At 42.5% G+C, this 19,758-nt stretch overlaps 1 protein-coding gene across 1 annotated transcript in view; it reads left to right on the top strand.

Annotated features, from left to right (window-relative positions):
• The first annotated feature begins 4,818 nt into the window (after window positions 1–4,818).
• Window positions 4,819–19,758, top strand: part of plcl1 (phospholipase C like 1) — a 67,747-nt gene continuing 52,807 nt past the window's right edge. The window contains exon 1 of the mRNA XM_044019123.1: window positions 4,819–5,509. Coding sequence (XP_043875058.1) covers window positions 5,336–5,509 — 174 coding nt within the window. The 5' untranslated portion in view covers window positions 4,819–5,335. The remainder of the gene's footprint in view (window positions 5,510–19,758) is intronic.

Here is a 19,758-nt window from a genome sequence, read left to right as displayed (position 1 = left end):
CAAAGTTTCTCTTTGACCAAAATGTATTATTTTATGAGTCAAATATTAGTTTTTGACATTTTTTTAACAAAAATGTCTCAACATTTGGTTCAAATCAAGTGTATCTATGGTTTTAATAAATTTCTCTAGCATATATCATAATTTTATCAAATCCAACTTTATTTATAAAACACAAACAACAACAGCTGAAACAAAAATGCTGAGATAAATAAAATATAGAAAATACTACCTAAAAGACAGTTTTATGATGCAAAATTCATATATTAGTCAAAAAACAACAACATCAAGAAATAGGTCATTAAAGCCACATGTGGCCAGTGTGCCACGAGTTTGACACCCCTGCACTGAGCCTCTGCTGCAGTCAGTTGACGATCACAACCATTCAGAGTTGTACACGAGATCATGTAATTAATGCTAAAAATATTAAATTGAAGCATTTTACATTTGAAAATAATTAAAAATCCATTTTACATTTATCACACCGGTGATTTCTGATATGGCGTAAAACAAGAAGTGAATTTGCATGTGTTCATTCAGGATGTGTTTTTCTGTTTTCCAACAGAAAAACACATATTGAGTTATAATTTAAGTATTTTAAAAGTTAAAATAATGTTGAATTTAAGGACCTGGAATGGCTGCCTACATAATATAGTACAGTAAAATACATATAGGTTTACATTTTGTGTCCTAAAGTTTCAGTCGTCTTCCAGATCACTCTGCCCCGCCCCCTCAGCCATCTGCCTTTTTCTTCTTCTTCTTCTTCTATCCTGACATAATAACCAGTGAGTAATTCAATCTGCGACCGTTAATCTGTCGTTCTGTTTGGATTAACTCTTGTGGCTCCTGTAACTCGAGGCCCGACTTCTTGTTCAGCTGTTATCTTGTGAATCTGTCGCAACATCCGGAGCAGAACCCGGCACATGTGGCATCAAACCTGTGGCCTCCACCCCCCGACCCCCTGACCCCCTGACACACACACACTTTCACACTGCTGACCTCTGACCTTTTAAAGAGCTCAGCTGAACTCATTAGTGAAGGAAAGATGAATGTAAAGTAGATCACGTTTCACCTAAAACAAAATCAGTGTCACATTAAATCTACAATATTTGAATCTCACCTGTAGACGCTCACTCTTCCTCACACCAAAGCCCATAGAGAAAACCAGCGATTTAAGCTCACAGTTACACAGGAGCTGCAGGTCTACTGCTGCCTCGTGTGGTTAATTTGTGTCACTGATTTTGAGAGATAAGATATTCAAATGCCGAATGGACAAAATAAGACATTTGAACTTAGTGATGGAGGCAGCAGTGGATCAACATCTCCTGTGTGCTGTGATGGTAAATCACTGATTTTCTCTATGAGGTTTGGTGTGAGAGAACGAGCAGATTGTAAACCTACAAAATATCAATCTGGAACGTACTGGTGTTTGACCACAGGGGGCAGTAGAGTTAATCTCTATCTATATTTACATTTGTAATTTCAATACTTTATACATAAACACGTTTATATATGATTTAAACTATGAAACGTGGGAATTCAGTCAGTGGACGAGCTTCTCTGATGAAGTCATGATGTCACACATTCAGACACGGTGAGGTCAGAGGTCATCGTTCGTGTTTAATGTACTGCTGTGGAAAGTGTTCACTTCCTTCCAGCGCCGCATGCACTGTGTGTGTGTGTGTTTAGTGAAGGAGGGCGTCGGGTTTCCTCCCCACCGCGTCTCGGCCCCGGGTGGAGCTTCTGAACGGACTTGGTTTCCTGTCGAGTTATTTTTAAAACGTTCCTTTATCCACACAGCAACATCTGTGTGTGTGTGTGTGTGTGTGTGTGTGTGTGTGGTCCTCATGGAGACCAAAACCTGGTCCTACTGAGGCAGAACCTCATTTCTGAGGAATAACTGCATGTTATTTAAAACATAAACAAATAAATCTTAACCTTATAAAAGGCTGCTAATTGGAGGTGGGACCCCCCCCAAAAAATCCCCAATGACCCATCCGTGGGCCCCGAACCAGTGTTTGAGAACCACTGTTCTATATAATGCAATATATGTGTATATACATGTATACATATACGCACATAAATACAGTCAGTACACAGTAAATATTATTCAAGGATTTCCTCGTTTCCTCTCATGAACCCAGCTGCTTCCTTCCTCCCCTCCTCTTTCCTTCCTCTCTCCTTCCTTTCTTCCATTCATTCATTAAAAAGTGTTAACGTGACTGAAACCACACACACCACACTGGCGGCGACACAGGAGCTGCTGCTCTACTGCTGCCTCGTGTGGTCACTTTGTGTCACTGAGGTCAATCTGAGTGAAGGATTTCAAACGCTGATTTCATAAAATCAGACATTAGATTTTAGTGATGGAGGCAGCAGTGGATCAACAACTCCTGTGTGTGTGTGATGTTAAAATCATGGGCTTTGGTGCAGGAGAGTGAGTGGTTTTATCTTGACTTTTATGTATTTTTATTATTATTTCAGACACTGAAAAAGCAGGTGAACAGATAATAAAATATTGATTCACTTTGTCTTTAGTAACAGAGATGATGTGATGGTTTGTTTGGTGATGGCGCCATCTAGTGTTGACTTACATATATATATATGTACATATAATAGTTGAGGAAGTGGAATTTTCTACTGGACAGAAAATCACTTTAGTTTAATATTCTTACGTTTTAAACCAAGATTCAAGTCTTTAGTCAGTTTAAATGAATGTGTGTGTGTGTGTGTGTGTGTACAGGTCTCAAACAAACTATCTTGTGAGGACATGTTGTCTTAGTGAGGACATTAATTTTCAGGGTTAAGACCTGGTTTTAGAGTTAATGTTAGGCATGTAGTAGTGATGGTTAAGGTTAAGGTAAGGGTAAGAGTAAGGGGTTAGGGAATGTATAATGTCTATGAGTGTCCTCACTAAGATATAAAAACAAATGTGTGTGTGTGTGTTTTCTCCAGGTATTCCTCATGTCGTGGGGACATAAATCTGTTTCACATTACAGGGACTTGTCTTCCTTATAAGGACAAACATCAAGTCTCCATAATGTAAGTTATTCTCTGTCTGTCTCTCTGTCTTTGTGTCTCTCTGTCTGTCTGTCTCTACAAAGAAGCTTCATCCATGATCTCAGTGTTTCTCAAAGACTGGGTTACAACCCACAGATGGTTCATGGGAGATTCTATTGGGTCCAACAATTTATTTTGGATGGAGAGATGGACGGACAGGTGGACATTTGGACAGGTGGACAGGTGGATGGATGTGTGTTTGTCACATGCTCCTCGTTCTCTCATGTCTGGTAGAAACTACGGTGTCCTGCAGGAGACGGACAAACACATCAAAACTCAAACCCTCTCACATTTGTCCATTCAGGCTACTGTACAAACACAGTGGGACAACATGGAGGACACTGGAGAAGAAGACACTCCTGTTGTCATGGTAACAGACTGTAAGTAAACACACTGGTGATAATGACTGAGTTTAAAGGTGCAGTCCGTAACTTCAGGCGATTCTTCTTGTTGTTTGATCTTCATATTTAAGTCTTTAAAAGATCAATATTTCACTTTATTTACTCATTTGAAATGATGTACTTTTATCCCTCGAAGTCACGATGAGGATCATCCTCAATCCTTCATGACCTCTGACCTCTGAGCCCCGGCCTTCAGGGGAATGAACACTGAAGGTGTGAACTCACTGTGTGTGTGTGTGTGTGTGTGTGTGAGAGAGAGACACACAGCTGTAGAATGTGTTACCTTGGTGACGTCTCTCAGAGTTATGTGTTCACCTTCACTCTCTCACTTCACTGTCAGAGTCAAAAATAAAACTTTACACCACGTGTTACTTCACACACACACACACACACACACACTGTATATATATATATATGTGTACAGTGTGTGTGTGTGTGTGTCTCACGCATATATATGTGAGACACAGTCCTCACCACACACGTGTCCTTGAACCGGACACTAAATCTCTGCCAGCAGCTACTACAGGGGGCGCTGTTGCTGCTGCTGTTGCTGCTGCTGCTGCTGTCGTCTCCTCGGCCCTGACCTCTGACCTCTGACGGAGGCGGACCCCGGGAGACACAGACGGCGGTGGCAGCGATGATGAATAATATAAGAGACTTTTATTGAACCTTCAGACCAGACACTAATCTTTACTGCTGTGAGTGGACAGTAATGAAAGGTCAGAGGTCAGCGGAGCATCCTGAGGACATGAAGACAGAGAGGACAGAGGAGACAGTGTTTTGGAATAATTTGTTACAAAGTAAAGTTCAGTTCCTTTTAGAGAGGACTAGTAACTATAACTAGTAACTATAACTAGTAACTTATGTTCATTAACTTGCCAAACTCTGCTTAAATCTGATTTTAATAAAAAAATAAAAACACTAGAGGGAGTTCTGTCGCTACCTGAGCACGCGACAGTCCTCCAATCACACCCTCGCGCTGCCTCCAAATCTCTCAGCGGCGGCGCGCATTGGCGGCGCCGCGCGTCGATCAAGATCTCGGGTGGCGCGTGGGAGGAGCTGGTGGAGGAGGAGAGGAAGGAGGGAGGAAGAGAGGGAGGTTAGAGGCGGCGCGACTGTCAGTAGTGTTTCCCTGCGCTCGTGAAAAGTCCACTGTTGACGCTGCTGTTCAAACACAAACCCGAGGCGCGTGCGAGCCAAGCGTCCGCGTTCAGAGCGAGCGAAGCGGCGTGCGACGCGGCGACGCGCCCGCGGATCTGCTGCTTTTTTACCTGACGCGCAAGTTCGCTGCCCTTTGACACCGCGCGCGCGCGAGAGAGAGAGGGAGGGAGGGAGGGAGGTCAGCGCTGGATTGTTTTCAAACATTTCTCTTCCTCACCTCCTCCTCCTCTTCTTCATCAATCCTCCTCCTCGCGCACTGAAAAGCTGCGGAAGCGCGCGTGTCTCCTCCGTGTCCTGACCGCGTCCAGCAGCATCTGCAGGAGACACGGGGACACGCGGAACAGTGAGGGACTTGTTGCGCGTCCTCAGTCTCAGTTTTCATCCAAAAGTCGTCGCCGCTGGCTGAACCTGCGCCTGCGCGTCATGCTCTGATTCTGAGCGCGTGCGGAGCAGAGTGTGGACTGTGAGGATCGATGATCGATGACTGTCTGATCGGCACTGATCACATCTGAGTGATTAGTTTCGGCTCCACCGCTGCCGCGTCTGCCGCGCGCGCGTGCCCGGACTGTGACGCTCCACGCGCTCATCTGTGGCTTTAAATGGCAGCCGCGCTTCACAAACTTTACTCAGGTCTGATCCAAAGACTTGACTAGTTTTTTGTTTTGTTTTCAATTTTCATTCACCGGAACCGAGATCCGCTTCTTCTGAGTGACGTCATGTCTGAACGCGATGGAAACGGAGACAGCGACGGAACGCCGGACTTCATCCCGCCCAGAGTGTCCCGCGGCCGGCGGAGCGGCGTCATCCTCCCCGGCGGCGGTGGTCAGGACTCGGACACCATCCTTCTGGAGTCCGTGAAGGCAGCGCCGCGCAGGAGCAGCATCATAAAGGTCAGGAAATCTTCTTCTTCTTCTTCTTCTTCTTCTTCTTCTAGTGCTCGTTGTTGTTGTTGTTGTTGTTGTTATGGAAAACGCTGCTGGGTCAAATCCAACTTTATTTATAGTCTCAGTCTCAGTTTTCATCCAAAAGTCGTCGCCGCTGGACATGCGCTTGCGCGTCATGCTCTGATTCTGAGCGCGCGCGGAGCTGAGTCTGGACAAAATGGACAAATATTGGGTGGAAATGTTGCTGCAATAATGGAGCAGACGTCTTGTTACACGTGAAGCTGAATTCTGGCAGAATAAGTGGAGAAATAATTAAATCAATTTTTGGGTGAAATAATAATGACACAGACATTGTCAACAAATGTCTTTACACACACAGCAGAAGTTTGGCAGAAAAGGTGATGTAATAATTGAATGTTTCTGTCGGAAATTGTAGAGAAAAGTCATTAAATGTTAAATTAATCTGAATTTAGAGAAAAAACTGGTGTAAAAACAAGACATTGGTGAATATTGTGGGAGAAATGTTGCTAAAATAATGATAATGTTGTCAACATGTGAATCGGTCAGTGTCCCAACAAAGTTATAACACAAGTATTTGTGAGATTTAGAGTGAAAATGATGTTGTCAACGGTCTCCTCTTAATTTAAAGCTGAGTTTGGAGTAAAACTGCAGTAATAACGAAAGATATTTGTCAAAAAAGCTGCGAAAAGTAACATCAGCGTGTGAAAGCACCTGTGTGCTGAGTTTGGAGCAAAAACTGGTGTGAAAAATAAGAAAAAGATGCAAAAGTCTGCAAAGAATTGTGCCAAAAACAATGACATTCATGTTGTCAGCGAGTAAAACATTCCTACCGGGAATTTGGCACAAAACGTGGAGAAATAATGAGAACACTATGTCTTGTACTTTGCAGAAAAGCTATTTGGTAAAGTCTGTGTCCTGGATGTGGAGCAAAAACTGGTGTGAAAAACAAGAAAAAGATGCAAAAAGGAGGAGAAATTGTGCCAAAAATAAGGATTTTCATGTTTGCAACAAATGAAATAGTCTGTCTGCTCGCGTTCAAGGCTGAATTTGGACTAAAACTGGAGTAATATGAAGAATATTTGTCACAAAATGTCAAGAAATTGTGCCAAAACAATGATATTGTGGTTTTACTCGAGTAAACCCGTGAATCTTCTTACATTTAACGCTGAGTTTGGCACAAAAACGTGAGCAATAATGAGGGGAAATCCGTCTCAGGCTCTCACACCTGTGTCCTTCAAGGCCACGCTGCTGCTTCTTTACACACAGACACCGGAGCTGATAACCTCGCATTTCACATCGTCTTTCAAAGAAAAGGAAGGAAAAAGACAGAAAGACAGAAAGAAAGACAGAAAGAAAGACAGAAAGAAGCATCTTCACATGGGCGCAATTTCAAATGTCACCGTCTGAAACCTTTGTCCTTTAAGAAGCAGCCTCACCACATTCTCACATTCTCAGCTGATGGGACAACTATGAAAGACACTGTCGAAGTCTGTCTGTGTGTGTGTCTGCGTGTGTGTGTGTGTGCGCGTGTGTGTGTGAGAGACACTTAAAACATCAAACAGCACAAGCCTGCGATTAGTTTTGTCATAAAACAATGACGTTTAATATTCCGCTTCCAGTGGTTCAAGGGATAGTTACGTCTTTCTGGAATGTTGTCATGTAAGGCATTGACACACACACACACACACACACGCACACACACACACGCACACACACACACAACTCAAGCCTGCAATGTTTTAAGAATATCAGGAAACTGAAGTTTGTAAAGCGCTCACTCTCCCACACCAAACCCCATAGAGAAAATCAGTGATTTTAGCTGCAGGGACGCAGGAGCTGCTGGTCTACTGCTGCCTCGTGTGGTCACTGTGTGTCACTGACGTGTGTCTGAACAAAGGATTTCAAATGCCGAATTTGACAAAATAAGACGTTTGAACTTAGTGATGGAGGCAGCAGTGGATGAACAACTCCTGTGTGCTGTGACGTTAAAATTGCTACATTTCTCAATGGGCTTTGGTGCAGGAAGTGGTCGGATTACAAAAGTGACACAAACTCCAGCAGAGTAGGAAAAAAAGAGCGTCACCTGTCTTCTTAAATGATTTAACACCAGGGAAGTAAATTCTATGAGGAGCAGCGACTCCTCCAATGCACCTGGGTGTGAATGTGTGTTTTGGTAAAGTGACACTGCGGCGTCATCTGTACTGTACGTGACAGGGTGACAGGGTGACAGGGTGAGGGTTCAGGTAGGAAACACTTAGTGACCACATTGTCATGGTGACATCACGCTCTTCCGCCCTCACCTGTGCTCAGGTTGCAGGTCAGCGGCTGTGATGATGATGATGATGAAGGAGCGCAGGGGAGGATCATGTTTGGGGATCATCGCCTTTCATGTCTTAGCTATCTGCTCATGTGGAGGCCACGCCTCCTCCTGTGCTTGTCACCTCTCTGTCCGTCTCTCAGATATTCATTATTAGAACCTGTGTTTCGGTTTGACTTTTGAATACTTGGTACATCCTCACACAGCTGTGGATTCTGACGTTTGCTCAGGATCAAATATTCAAATGTTCAGGATTAAAGGAGCAGTGTGAAAGATTTACCACCAGAGATTGAACGCCGTGTTTGTAATTTTGTTTGTTTGGACGTAAAACAGCCGGAAACTTAAAATTTTCCATTACTTAAGTAATGTTTTTCTCTAAAGAACCCTAATGTTCATGCAAACATTTAGCTTGTTTTATTGATTAATTTCCCCTTAAAAATACTCCATCACTTAAGTAAGTCTTGTCTCTAGAGAACGCTAGTACTAGCTAGTGCGTGAATGTTCAATTGTTCATTGGTTTATTTCCAGTGAAATAATCCCATACTCGTATTCTTCTTCTTCATCAATGAATGACATCACAGTGGAAACTATACTGCCCCCAACACTTCCTGTGGTGAACTGCAGTTACAAATAAAGCTTTATTTAATTATTTAATAATAACATTGATGTTCTGTTTTTTTTTAGGACTTTTAAACTATTATTTTATTAATCGTGGTTTATTCTTTAATCGTAATAATGTCGGTGAGTGGGCGGAGCCTCTTCTCTGATTTCACTTAATGTAATGATTGAAAACAACACTCACGAATGATGCCGCATTGTTTCTCAGTACATGACGGTCCAGAGTCTGATGATGAATGAGAGTCATGTGACCATGTGGCCTCATGGTCTCATCACAGGAGAAGGTGGTGATGTCGTTCATGTTCTCGCTGTGAGTGAACACAGTGAACAGAGACGCCTTTGACTGCAAGCGTGGACGAGGGGACGGACAGATGAGACGAGCGATGTCGCTGACAGGCGCGGGGGGTGAGCGGTGACAGTCGGAACTCTGAGACACGGAACAGCAGCGACAGTTTATTCAACCTGCAGATGATTTTAAACAAAAACAAGCGCTCCCAGACACCTGTGTTTCACACCTTCAGAAGAATGTTCTGGATCTATATGGAACTTTACCTGCTTAGTTCTGTTGTTTCATTAGTTTATTTCCCTTAAAATACTCCATTACTTAAGTAAGTTTACTCTCAAGTGTTCATGCTAACATTGATCTTGTTTCATTGGATTTATTTCCCTTAAAATATTCCATTAGTTAAGTACAATTTTCTCTCAAAATAATGCTAGTGTTCATGGTAACGTTTATCTTGTTTTGTTGTTTAATTTCCCTTAAAATACTCCTTTACTTAAGAACCTTTGTACCAGGCGATGGAAGCGATACTGCCCCCAACACTTCCTGTAGTGAACTGCAGTTACAAATACACTTTTATTTAATTATAAAACGCCTCAACATTAATGTTCTTTGAGGATGTTTTCTTAAGGGTGAACACATCTGAACTGGTGAAACGGGATTGTTGAATTTAAACTGACACTATAGCTGTAATCTGGATTAGATCTGAATGAAAGTTAGCGACTGTCCACACGAAAACGAGAGAATATTACTATTTCTGTAGCAGTGTTACAGCGCCACACACAGGCCTGGCATAGGTACTGCAGCGTTGTTTTGTGTGGATGAAGACATCACCTGAAACATACATAAAGACATAGATTTATTCTGTTATCTACAGACACACTGACAGACACATGATATTTTACACTCGATCATTTTCTGTGATCTGTGTTATTATTGCATGGATGTGAACATTAGTGCAAAGAAACCTAACATGTGTCAAAGTGGGCAGAGCCCTGTTGTCTTTGACTGAGAGCGAGTGGAAACACTGGTGTTTTTGTAACGTGGTGGTTGTTCAGCACATGTTGTCCTGGAGTCGATATATTTAGAGCATAATCGGGATCTTTAGTCTGTTGAACCTCGGCAGAGCAGGAGCAGAAGGACGAGGGTTAAACAAACAAATGAATCCTGCACCACACATTATTTGAAAATGCTAATTATGTGGTGGTTGTGTTGACTAAATGCGTGTGGCTATTGTGCGAAGCTGGAACCAGAACCCGCTCATCGCTGCGATGATCCTGCTCTGACGCCCACAAACAAACCGAGGGTCAAGTGTTCTCGCAGCGAGACAAAGTCCTGATGCTCATTCAGCCTCTCTCTGGAATAGATTAATACAAACTACATATAAATATAAAGCTGTGTGGTTTTTAACAGGACGAGAGCAGACAAAATTTACTTTTTTTTAAACGTATTTCTGTTATTTTTGCTCAAATTACCGACGTGTGCAAGCTAGCAATTGAAGATGGCTGCTCCTAGCATAAAACTGTCATGTTTTTACTGTTTTTGCTTCCAGTTTAATAGCACACACTATCGTCTTACTATTAAATTAAATTTCGCGTAACGTGTTCATGAAATGGACTAGATTAGCTTGTTAGTTAACAAACGTAGCCATAATGCTAACGTCATCCACAGAATAAACTGTTTGTATTTAGCACAGCTGAGCTACTGTTACGTTCAGCATCTCTATCTCTTTATTTTTAGTTTGAAATGCAATAATATAAAGGGTTTTTATAGTTAGTCACTATGAACTACATATAAATACAAAGCTGTGTGGTTTTAAACCGGGTGACGGCAGAGAAAATGTACTGACGTGATCGTGTTAGCTGATGTTAAAACACCCTTTAAGCTGAAATTCCATGTCGTGGATTTATTTAAACTCCTTGTTTTTCTGACACTGATCCATTTTTATTACTTGTTGCTGTTTGTGTGTGCAAAATACCACGCAGAGAGAGTGTTGTTACCGACTGGTATTCCTAATAATGGCTAGCCCGGGATATGTTTCCGATATTAATGGAACAAAAAGAGAAACTAAGCAAAACTGCTTTTAGTAATCTCATGTTTTCATGTGGAATTTCTTTTTCTTTTTCTAAATTAGCATTAAATATAGTCGCGCTCATGACTCTTCCAGTGACGACACTCTCTGACCAATCAATGGTCAGCAGTTTGTCGACATCACATTTCATTTTATTATCCTCGTCAGAGCAGGTACTAAAAAAGTACCAGGTACTATCACAGTCCAGCTGTGTAGTGGAAAAGATCCATTGGATTGTTCCTTTTTTGCTCATGTTGACTCTCCTCCTCCTCCTCCTCCTCCTCCTATGACCATGAGTCAAAACAAGCAGCAAACATGCACAGTGTGTACTTTCACCGTCGCTCACAACAGACCGTGAGGTGGTTCAACGTTAAAAACCAAACACACTTTCTCATTTCAGGGGAATTTGTTTGAGGTTGCCAGTGGAAATATGAGTGAGTGGGTGAGGTTTGGCTCCTGCACGGCTCGAGTTACTACAACAACACACTCACATGTGTGTGAGACGCCCACACACACACACACACACACACACACACACACGTGTGGGGGATTAAGGCAGCCGTTGTTGCATGGTTGAGTTTCAGGCAGAGTTTGTGTGATAGACAGACGCGGTCGTTTTCGTCGCCGTGTTCCTGCTTCAGTTTCACTCGTGATAAACGCTCTGATTTTCTCCATCGTCCCGTCTCTGCTCTTCGTCAAAGCATCGCGCGTCCGCTCCGTGTCCGGACGTTTTCCGGAGTTTGTCATTGTGACGATGACGACGATGACGATGATGATGATGATGATGATGATGAAACGCAGCGGGAGAAAGCACGGAACGTTCAGGTGATGAAGTAACAGCAGAGGACGTGTTCAAACTCTTACCTGCTTTGACAGGAAATTTAACAAAGGAATATTTGTCTTTAAATGTGGGTCAAACCTCTGATCCTGAACCTCCTGAGCTCAAGTACAACACAAACTTTGTATTATTTTGGATTTAACTTTCCATTCTCTTGCCTGTTTTCCTCTTATATTTTGACTACACTTAATTTCCACACGGGGACAAACTTAAAAAGTAAAAGTTTTGTTGTTTGAAATATCTTATATACAAACTTAAATTATCAAAATAACCATTTCCCCAATATTCCTGAAGAATTTTAAGACTTTCCTCTGCCCTCAAATCCACGTGGACGTTGTGTTTCTGAGGTCTCTTCCTCCTCGGCCGCTCGTGTATCACTTCAAACATAATCTGACCTTGTCTTTTCCTCATTCCTCTCGTTAACCCCGTACCTACCCAACACGTCCTAATCCCCTCTGTTATTCCCTGCACCGCCTGGAATCGCTCTCCGCCGCCTCATCCAACTCACTCCACGACTCCTCTCTCTCTCCTCTGACCGACGGCCAACTTTCAACATCACATCTTCAATTTCTTGCTTCACACTCATGATTCTGTCTGACAACTCCTCACAAACTCTTCCTTCAGCGATTATTTCCCCCTTACACCGTTTCTCTCTCTATCTAAACCATGGTCGAGCAGCTCCCGGTCTTTGCTTCCCCTGCGTCTCTTTTTCCGTCTCTCCATCATGTCCGTCAGCTTTGTCCTTTTACAGGTCAGAGTCCTTACTCTTGCTGCCTCCTCACACACCATCCCACTCTCTGTCCTCTTCCTTTATCTTCAGCCAACAGTAGCCCAGTTTCCATCGGCACCAATGGCAGACGTTGTTAATCCGTGGCCTCGACCGATCCGGTATGATAGAATTGTTGACAGTGATCCGCATATTTGATTTGGTAAAGGTTTTACGCCGGATGCCCTTCCTGACGCAAAACCCTTCCCATTTATCCGGGATTTGAATTCAGTGGTTGTGGCCCTCCATTGTCTGGGTTCAAACATCCATCCATCTGTTTTCTTCCGCTTTATCCTCCACAAGAAGGTCGCCAATCCAATCCATTAGTTAACCTAATTACACAAATGAGGGTCGCCAATCTCAGATGACAGAGGGTAAAAGGCGGGGTCATACCCTGGACAGATCACCAGTCCATCACAGGGCCACGTTGAGACAAACAACCATTGGACTGTGGGAGGACACCAGAGAACCCGGAGAAAACCCACGCAAACTTCATGCAGAAAGGCCCTGGTTCCAACCGGGTCATGAACGCGTCTCTTCCTGCTGCAAAATGTCCTCGTCCTCAGAAACCTGACTCCGCTTCCTTATTGGTCAACACTAAAGGTGACATGAAGTCCTCCCCAACAGAAGCTGTCTTTCATTTCTAGCTTACGCTATATGGACAACAGTATTTGGACGCCGGACCATTACACCAACAAGGACGGTAATGGTCCACTCTTCTTGGAAGACTTTGCTGTTTCCTGTTTGTGAATCAGTGTCCATTCATTCTGTAGAGCATTAAGGAGGTCAGACACTGAGAAGATCTGGCTTAATTTATGTTCCCCTTCATCCTGAAGGTTCTCGATTGGGTTGAGGTAAAGTTCTTCCACAGAAAACCCAAATATCATGTCTTTATAGTCCTTGCTTTGTTCACTGGGACACATGTTGTCAGGTTGGAATAGAACAGGGAACTTTGTCAAACTGTTGCCACAAAGTTGGAAGCATGGCATTGTCCAAAATGTCTCGGTATGCTGAAGTGTGAAGACACTGGAGACAAGAGGCCTGGAGACCAAAGCCTGATGGAAACACCTGAATCCAACACTTAACAATACTTTTATCCATACGGTGTTTATTGGCTCCAAGACCGTCCCTCACACCTCGTTTTAACTGGCAATATATGAAAACCTGTAGAAGCTGCTAGCGCTCAGAGAGTTTATGAGAACTATGAGGACACAGTTTGACACGTCCATCCATATATTCATCCTTCTGTCCTCTGATGGAGAAGCAGGTTAAACCGACATACAGAAACAAAACAACCATTCACAATCTGCTTGTTTTTGGACTGAAGTACCAGAAGAAAACTCCAGAACACAACTTGCAGAAAAGCCTCCAAGTCAAACCCTGAACCTTTTTATCCAGAAGAAAACTATCAACTATAAACAAAACCACATTTGTAACTAATCAAACTGCCAAAGTGAGTGGATATGACCGGGATGAATCCTGTGGAGAAGAATCCAGACTCAGAGACTGGGATCAGGATCAAACTGAGTGCATGAACAGAGCTTTCATGTGTGCTCGTTGGACACGATCACCACAGTGTTGCGTCGCAGCCACAGTTAACCTAATTCCACAGATCTTGAATCTGGAACTTTTTATTTTTACAAAACAAACCGGAACGCGCGCGAGCGTTTGAAGGCGACTGTTGTGGCGGCGATTCATCGGGGAGAGTCGTCACGTCTTCTCCGAGCCTGGAAAACGCTCTGGCAGCCGCTCACCTCCTGACCCTTTAAGCCAGAAATAACTCCTCGTTCTCCTCCAGTTTAATAAGAAAACAATTATATGTGCTTTGGCTTTGGGGGAAAAGGCCTCGTGATGAACCCTGAGAACTCAGCACCACAGAGAAAAGTCCAGCTGTAAAAAAAGTTTTCATTTTCCTGAGCGTTGGGGATGTTTTTGAAGTGTTGTTTTATGAGGTTCTGACACATCAGAGTCAGAGCTCGCTGCACCGTGGACGCCCAGTTTGCCGATGTTTGATATGTAAGGAACGTGTTTGCTGCTTTATCTCGCAGTTCGACAGGAAACTCAAGTTTCTCTCCTTGTGCCAAAGTCCATTCACAAAATCAGCAATTTGACATCACAGCACGCAGAGAGTTGTTGATCCACTGCTGCCTCCTTCACTAAGCTCAAATATGGTAATTCTTGACTTCTGTGCTTACAATGTGTCTCTCAGATCGACCTCAGTGACACAAAGTGACCACACGAGGCAGCAGAAGACCAGCAGCTCCTGTGTTAAATCACTGCTAAATCCAGCTAAAATCACTGCTTTTCTCTATGGGGTTTGGTGTGGGAGAGTGAGTGGTTTACAAACGTCAGTTTCCTGTAGGAAAAGTCTGTCTCACAGTGAGATGAAGACGTCAACATGTTCTGTAGATATCGTAGACTTAAGCTGATGTAGATTTTATGAGGTGAGTTGTTTGGAAAGTGGCTTAAATCTGTTAAATCTGTTAAACTTTAAAGATACAGCCAAAGTTTAGCCTTCACACCTTCAAACTCTACCTCCTACATTTTTCACAATTCCAACACTTCATACAAAAAAAAAGGTTTGGCTTGTTTGGAGGATTCTTGCTAGCAATTTATATATATATATTTTATTTTTTATTTAATTATAAGTAGATTTTTAAGTCTTTAACGTTGATCTACAGTTGGACATCGTTGGCTTTGATTCTCGCGTCGGACGTCGCACTCATGACTCTTCAGTGACGACACTCTCTGACCAGTCACTGACCTTCAGTCTGTCGACGTCACATTTTAGTCTCGGCTCAGCTGAACCTCGTCGGAGCAGGAACTAAAAACAAACACCAGGTTCCACGTTCCAGGTTCTATCCCTGATGGAGAAGCTTTCCATAGAAATCCTGCAGACTGGTTTCATCTCAGTCAGACGTGGTTTTCCTCTCGTGAGTGAGTGAGTGGAGGACGAGCGTTCATCTCAATGGAGTTCAACACATTAGGGTCAGGCTGTTATATTCATTTTCACATTTTCAGTTAGCTGACGCCGTTTACTGTGTAACCGGCCACACACACACACACACAGACGGATGGACAGGTTTTCCAGGATGAGTCTCAGGGGACAGACAGACAGACAGACAGACAGACAGACAGACAGACATCATGGTTGGATGTTTCTCTGACAGCTCGCTGTGTTGTTAGTGAGGCTCACTGCTGTTTCCACCTGTCACTCACTCCTTTAGTGCAATAAGACTCACGACTTTATCTTAATCCATGAATGAATGAATGAATGAAGATCTTTGTTAAAAAAAGAAAACGTAGAATGAGGTTGTTTAACACAAACATGGATTATTTTTGTCTGTATTCTGTACAGTTTGTTGAGAATTGCTGCCCAATTTTTATATATCATATTTTTTTGTTTGTACATTTTTACTTTTTTTTTTTTACTCAATTGAATCAAATATAACGGTTTAATAATAATAAAAATGTACTTAACTTAACAGTTGCGAGTTATTGAACAACACAAAATGTTAACTATATACAGTACACTCTTGTACTAGTACTTGTGAGGGTTTATAAATAAATAATGTTATATAAAAATCATATCATATCATATCATATTTAATTTAAGTGTACATATATGAATATGTGTATATATATATATGTATATATATATATATATATATATGTATATATATATATATCAGGAAATATTTCACAATAAAAGCCTTGCCAGACATAATAAATGAGTAAAAGTGTGTGTGCTATTTAAAACTATATTAGCCTTTTTATTTTTGTTTTAAATCTTTTTTTTTTGTTGACTTTGGTCCCTGCAGCTGTGGACCACAGGTCTGCACCTGTCCGTCCATTTGTCTGTCTGTCTGTCTGTCTGTCTGTCCAGTATTTGTTGAGATTATCTGTCGCTCTCGTTCACTTTGTTTGAATAAAACGCGTTTGGTTAATCTCTTTGTTTCCTGTTTAAATAAACGTTAAATCACTGATTCATTTCATAACGAGGTCACAGTGAGATCATGAGAGTTCACGTGTTTGACTTTAATTTCACCCTCTCACAGAGTCCTGTCGTCTTCTCCTCCACCAGCTTCTCTCTCACTTCTTTCTCTTTGCTTTTATTCTTCACACTTTGACTCCCGCTGAGCGCACGACGCAACAATGATGTGATTGCAGCGGAAAAAAACCCTGGAAACTGTTCAAGAGTAATGACAATGTTTGAGCTTGTGAGTGAGTGAGTCACTCACTCACTGAGCTCCCTCTGTCTCCCAGTATCACTCTGTTACTGGTGCCACGTCCTCTCTGGAAACATCACCACATCATCACAGCTGCTGATCAGAGGAGTTTGTGTGCGGGAACGTAAGAACAACAAAGTTAAAGTTACTCGCCAACACAACTGGAAATCTCTAAACTCTAAATGTGATGCTAAAGTTATAAATGCAGCCAAGCCTGATTAAAAGGTTATCTGTATACATTCTGTTAGCAACGAATCAGTGTGAATGTCTTTGCGACGTGTACGTGATCATCCAAGGATGTTGCCATTCAGTGTTGGTAAGAATCGACCCACTGATGACGTCACAAAACATGATCAAACTGTCAACAAATCCCCATCATTTATAATGGGCAAAACTGTGAAAAAAGAAATCATATCTCTGTCAAAACTTAGCGGATTTTAACAAACTTTGGTATGTGTATGCAGTTTCAGACACTCTACCACCAGATTAAATAAATCATCCAGATCTAATTCAGATTAAGCAATTTAAATGTAACGCGGTTCAGGCCCTTTGAACAAGTTCAGATGTGTATACTGTATCTCAGCGACATCTTTACGGATCAAGATTATTTTACCCAACGATGTTCCCGGTCAGTTGTGGTAAGAATTGACCCACTGGTGTGGACACAAAAACTATAAAATCTTCAAGAATTCATTCATTCATTCATAATGGGCAGAACTGTAAAATAACCAATCATATCTCTGTCAAAACTCGTTGAATTTGGACAGAATTTGGTGTGTGAATGTAGGATCAGCCTATCTAACAACAAACCAAGTTTTATGCAGATTTAATCCAGATTACGGATTTGGTGGTTCTTCTGCATCCAGTGGATTTAAAATGCAAACATTTCACAAACACAGGTGTCACAGCGGCAGGTGTCACCTACACTCATGAAAATGGACAAACATGTTCATCAGGATAAGATGTTGAAAAAAGTCTCTTGGACCAAACACCTCAACCCAACAGGAAGGCGGCCATTTTGGATTTTGCGATTTCGCTCACACACGTGTCGTATTTGAACAAACTCCTCCAAGACACGGATTAAAATCTGTGAGAAAGCGTCACTTAATGTTACACCATGCAGCCACTAGGCGGCGCCAAGGTTGCAGCTAATTCCGAGGACCAAAAAAAGCGTAAAAGGTAGAAGTTCCGATCACAACCAAACTTTCTCGTTGAGTCGTTGACGTCCAGAACTTCTTAGAGTCTTAGATTCTGTCTTTCTTCTCCTTGGTGAACTTAGCATCGTATTATCAGATTCTCAGATTCTCGTGTTTTTAAAGTGAAGAAGAAGAAGAAGACAGAGACACAGACGGCCGGTGTTTACGTCTGTCGCCACAGTCGTTCAAAACCGCCGCGACCTTCGCTGCGGCGGCGTCAAGGTCGTCTGTGCATGCAGGAGTTCAAAAGAACACCAGAGCGTAAAGGCAGGTGTCACATTTGCATAAACCAGAAATTCATAGTAGTTGTCAGAAGGAGGAGGAGGAGGAGGTGCATGCCATCGTTTTATTTTTTATCTGCAAATCACTTCCTGTTGTAACAGCCACTCTCACCCCGCACACACACACACACACAGCTGTCGTTGCTTCTCTCGCCATCGCTGCCTTTTTTCAGTTTCATCTCTGAAGAGGACAGAAACGAGGAAGGAGGAGGAGGACGAGGAGGAAGAGGACGGATAAAAGGAAACACTGAGTGTGTGTGTGTGTGTGTGTGTGTGTCAGGAAGCTGAAGAATTTTATATTTTGGTTCAAATATCTGAATAAATAAATAACTGAAGAATATTCACCATTTAATCTTTAAAAATGTTGGGTTCAGGGGTCAGGGTTAAAGGTCAGGGTCAGGCATTTAGTAGTGGTGGTGAAGGTAAAATTAGGGTAAAGGGCGAGTGTGCTCAGTAGGACGGCAGTGCGAGAATGTGTGTGTGTTTGTGTTTGTACTTGTATTTATATTTTTATGAGGACTTTTAGGTTTTGGTTTGGTTTCAGGTTTAGGTTTAGGATCAGGTTTAGATGAAGGCTTAGTTGTGATGGAGGAGGTTAAGGTAAGGGGTTTAGTTATTTTGTTATTTCTGAGGAGCTGATTAAAGTTTAGGACTAAGATTTGGAAGATTTGAAGATTTAAAGACTCACAACTTTAATGAGCTTTCGCGGAGGTTTAAGACCTGGTTTGAGGGTTTGGGTCAGAACTGGGTTCAGGTTTAGGCGTTAGGGAATGAGTTACAAGATGTGTGTGCGTGTGTGTGTATTCCTGTTTTTGTGGTCTCTTTAGGACCAAGTGTAATCACCTACCCTGTCAGGACCAGTCATCCTCATGGAGACCAAAACCTGGTCCTAATTCAAATCAAAGGACGTCATGGCAGAGTCCTGAGAAGAATAGCTGCACAAGTGTGTGTGTGTGTGTGTGTGTGTGTGTGTGTGTGTGTGTGTGTGTGTGTGTGTGTGTGTGTGGGCGTTCACCTCAGGGTGGATGTTTCAGGGAGGCAAATCTCCAGAGACAGCATGTTAGGTTGTTTTGCTCTTTTGGACGTCAGCCTAGAGGGCAGCACACACACACTGCCAGCAGCACACACACACACACCTGCCTGCACACCGCACACCTGCACACATGCGCTGCACCACATGCACACAGATCCTGAATGATTTGCTTGTTTGATTCCCTCCTCCTCCTCCTCCTCCTCTTCCTCCTCCTCCTCCTCCTCACAGACGTGGTGGTCTGCTCTGTTTTCACACCTCGGCTCTGAACTCGAGTGAAACCAGAACTCTCAGGTTCTTCTCTGCAATTTTCCCTCAAACACTTTTGAAAAATAAACACAGTTTAAAAATAAAACAAAGCAAAACCAGAGTCTGTTTCCTAACCAATAATAACCTCTTCATCTTCATCTTCATCTTCATCTTCTTCTTCTTCCTCCTAAAACGTAACATCATGTGAGGAGACGTTTGACTCATCAGTGAACATCTGTGTCCTGTTTGGAGACATTTTTATGATAAAACGTCAATAATGTCGTGTCAGACTTGTTGTTGTTGGTGCAGTCATTGTTCATTTTTTATCCTATTTTTATGTCGCTGCTCAGTTGTGTGTC

The sequence above is a fragment of the Solea senegalensis genome, linkage group LG2 (assembly GCF_019176455.1).
Source record: "Solea senegalensis isolate Sse05_10M linkage group LG2, IFAPA_SoseM_1, whole genome shotgun sequence".
In the NCBI taxonomy this organism is placed as follows: Eukaryota; Metazoa; Chordata; class Actinopteri; order Pleuronectiformes; family Soleidae; genus Solea; species Solea senegalensis.
Note: the sequence above shows the minus strand (reverse complement) of the source record. Positions and strands in the feature narration are given on the sequence as shown.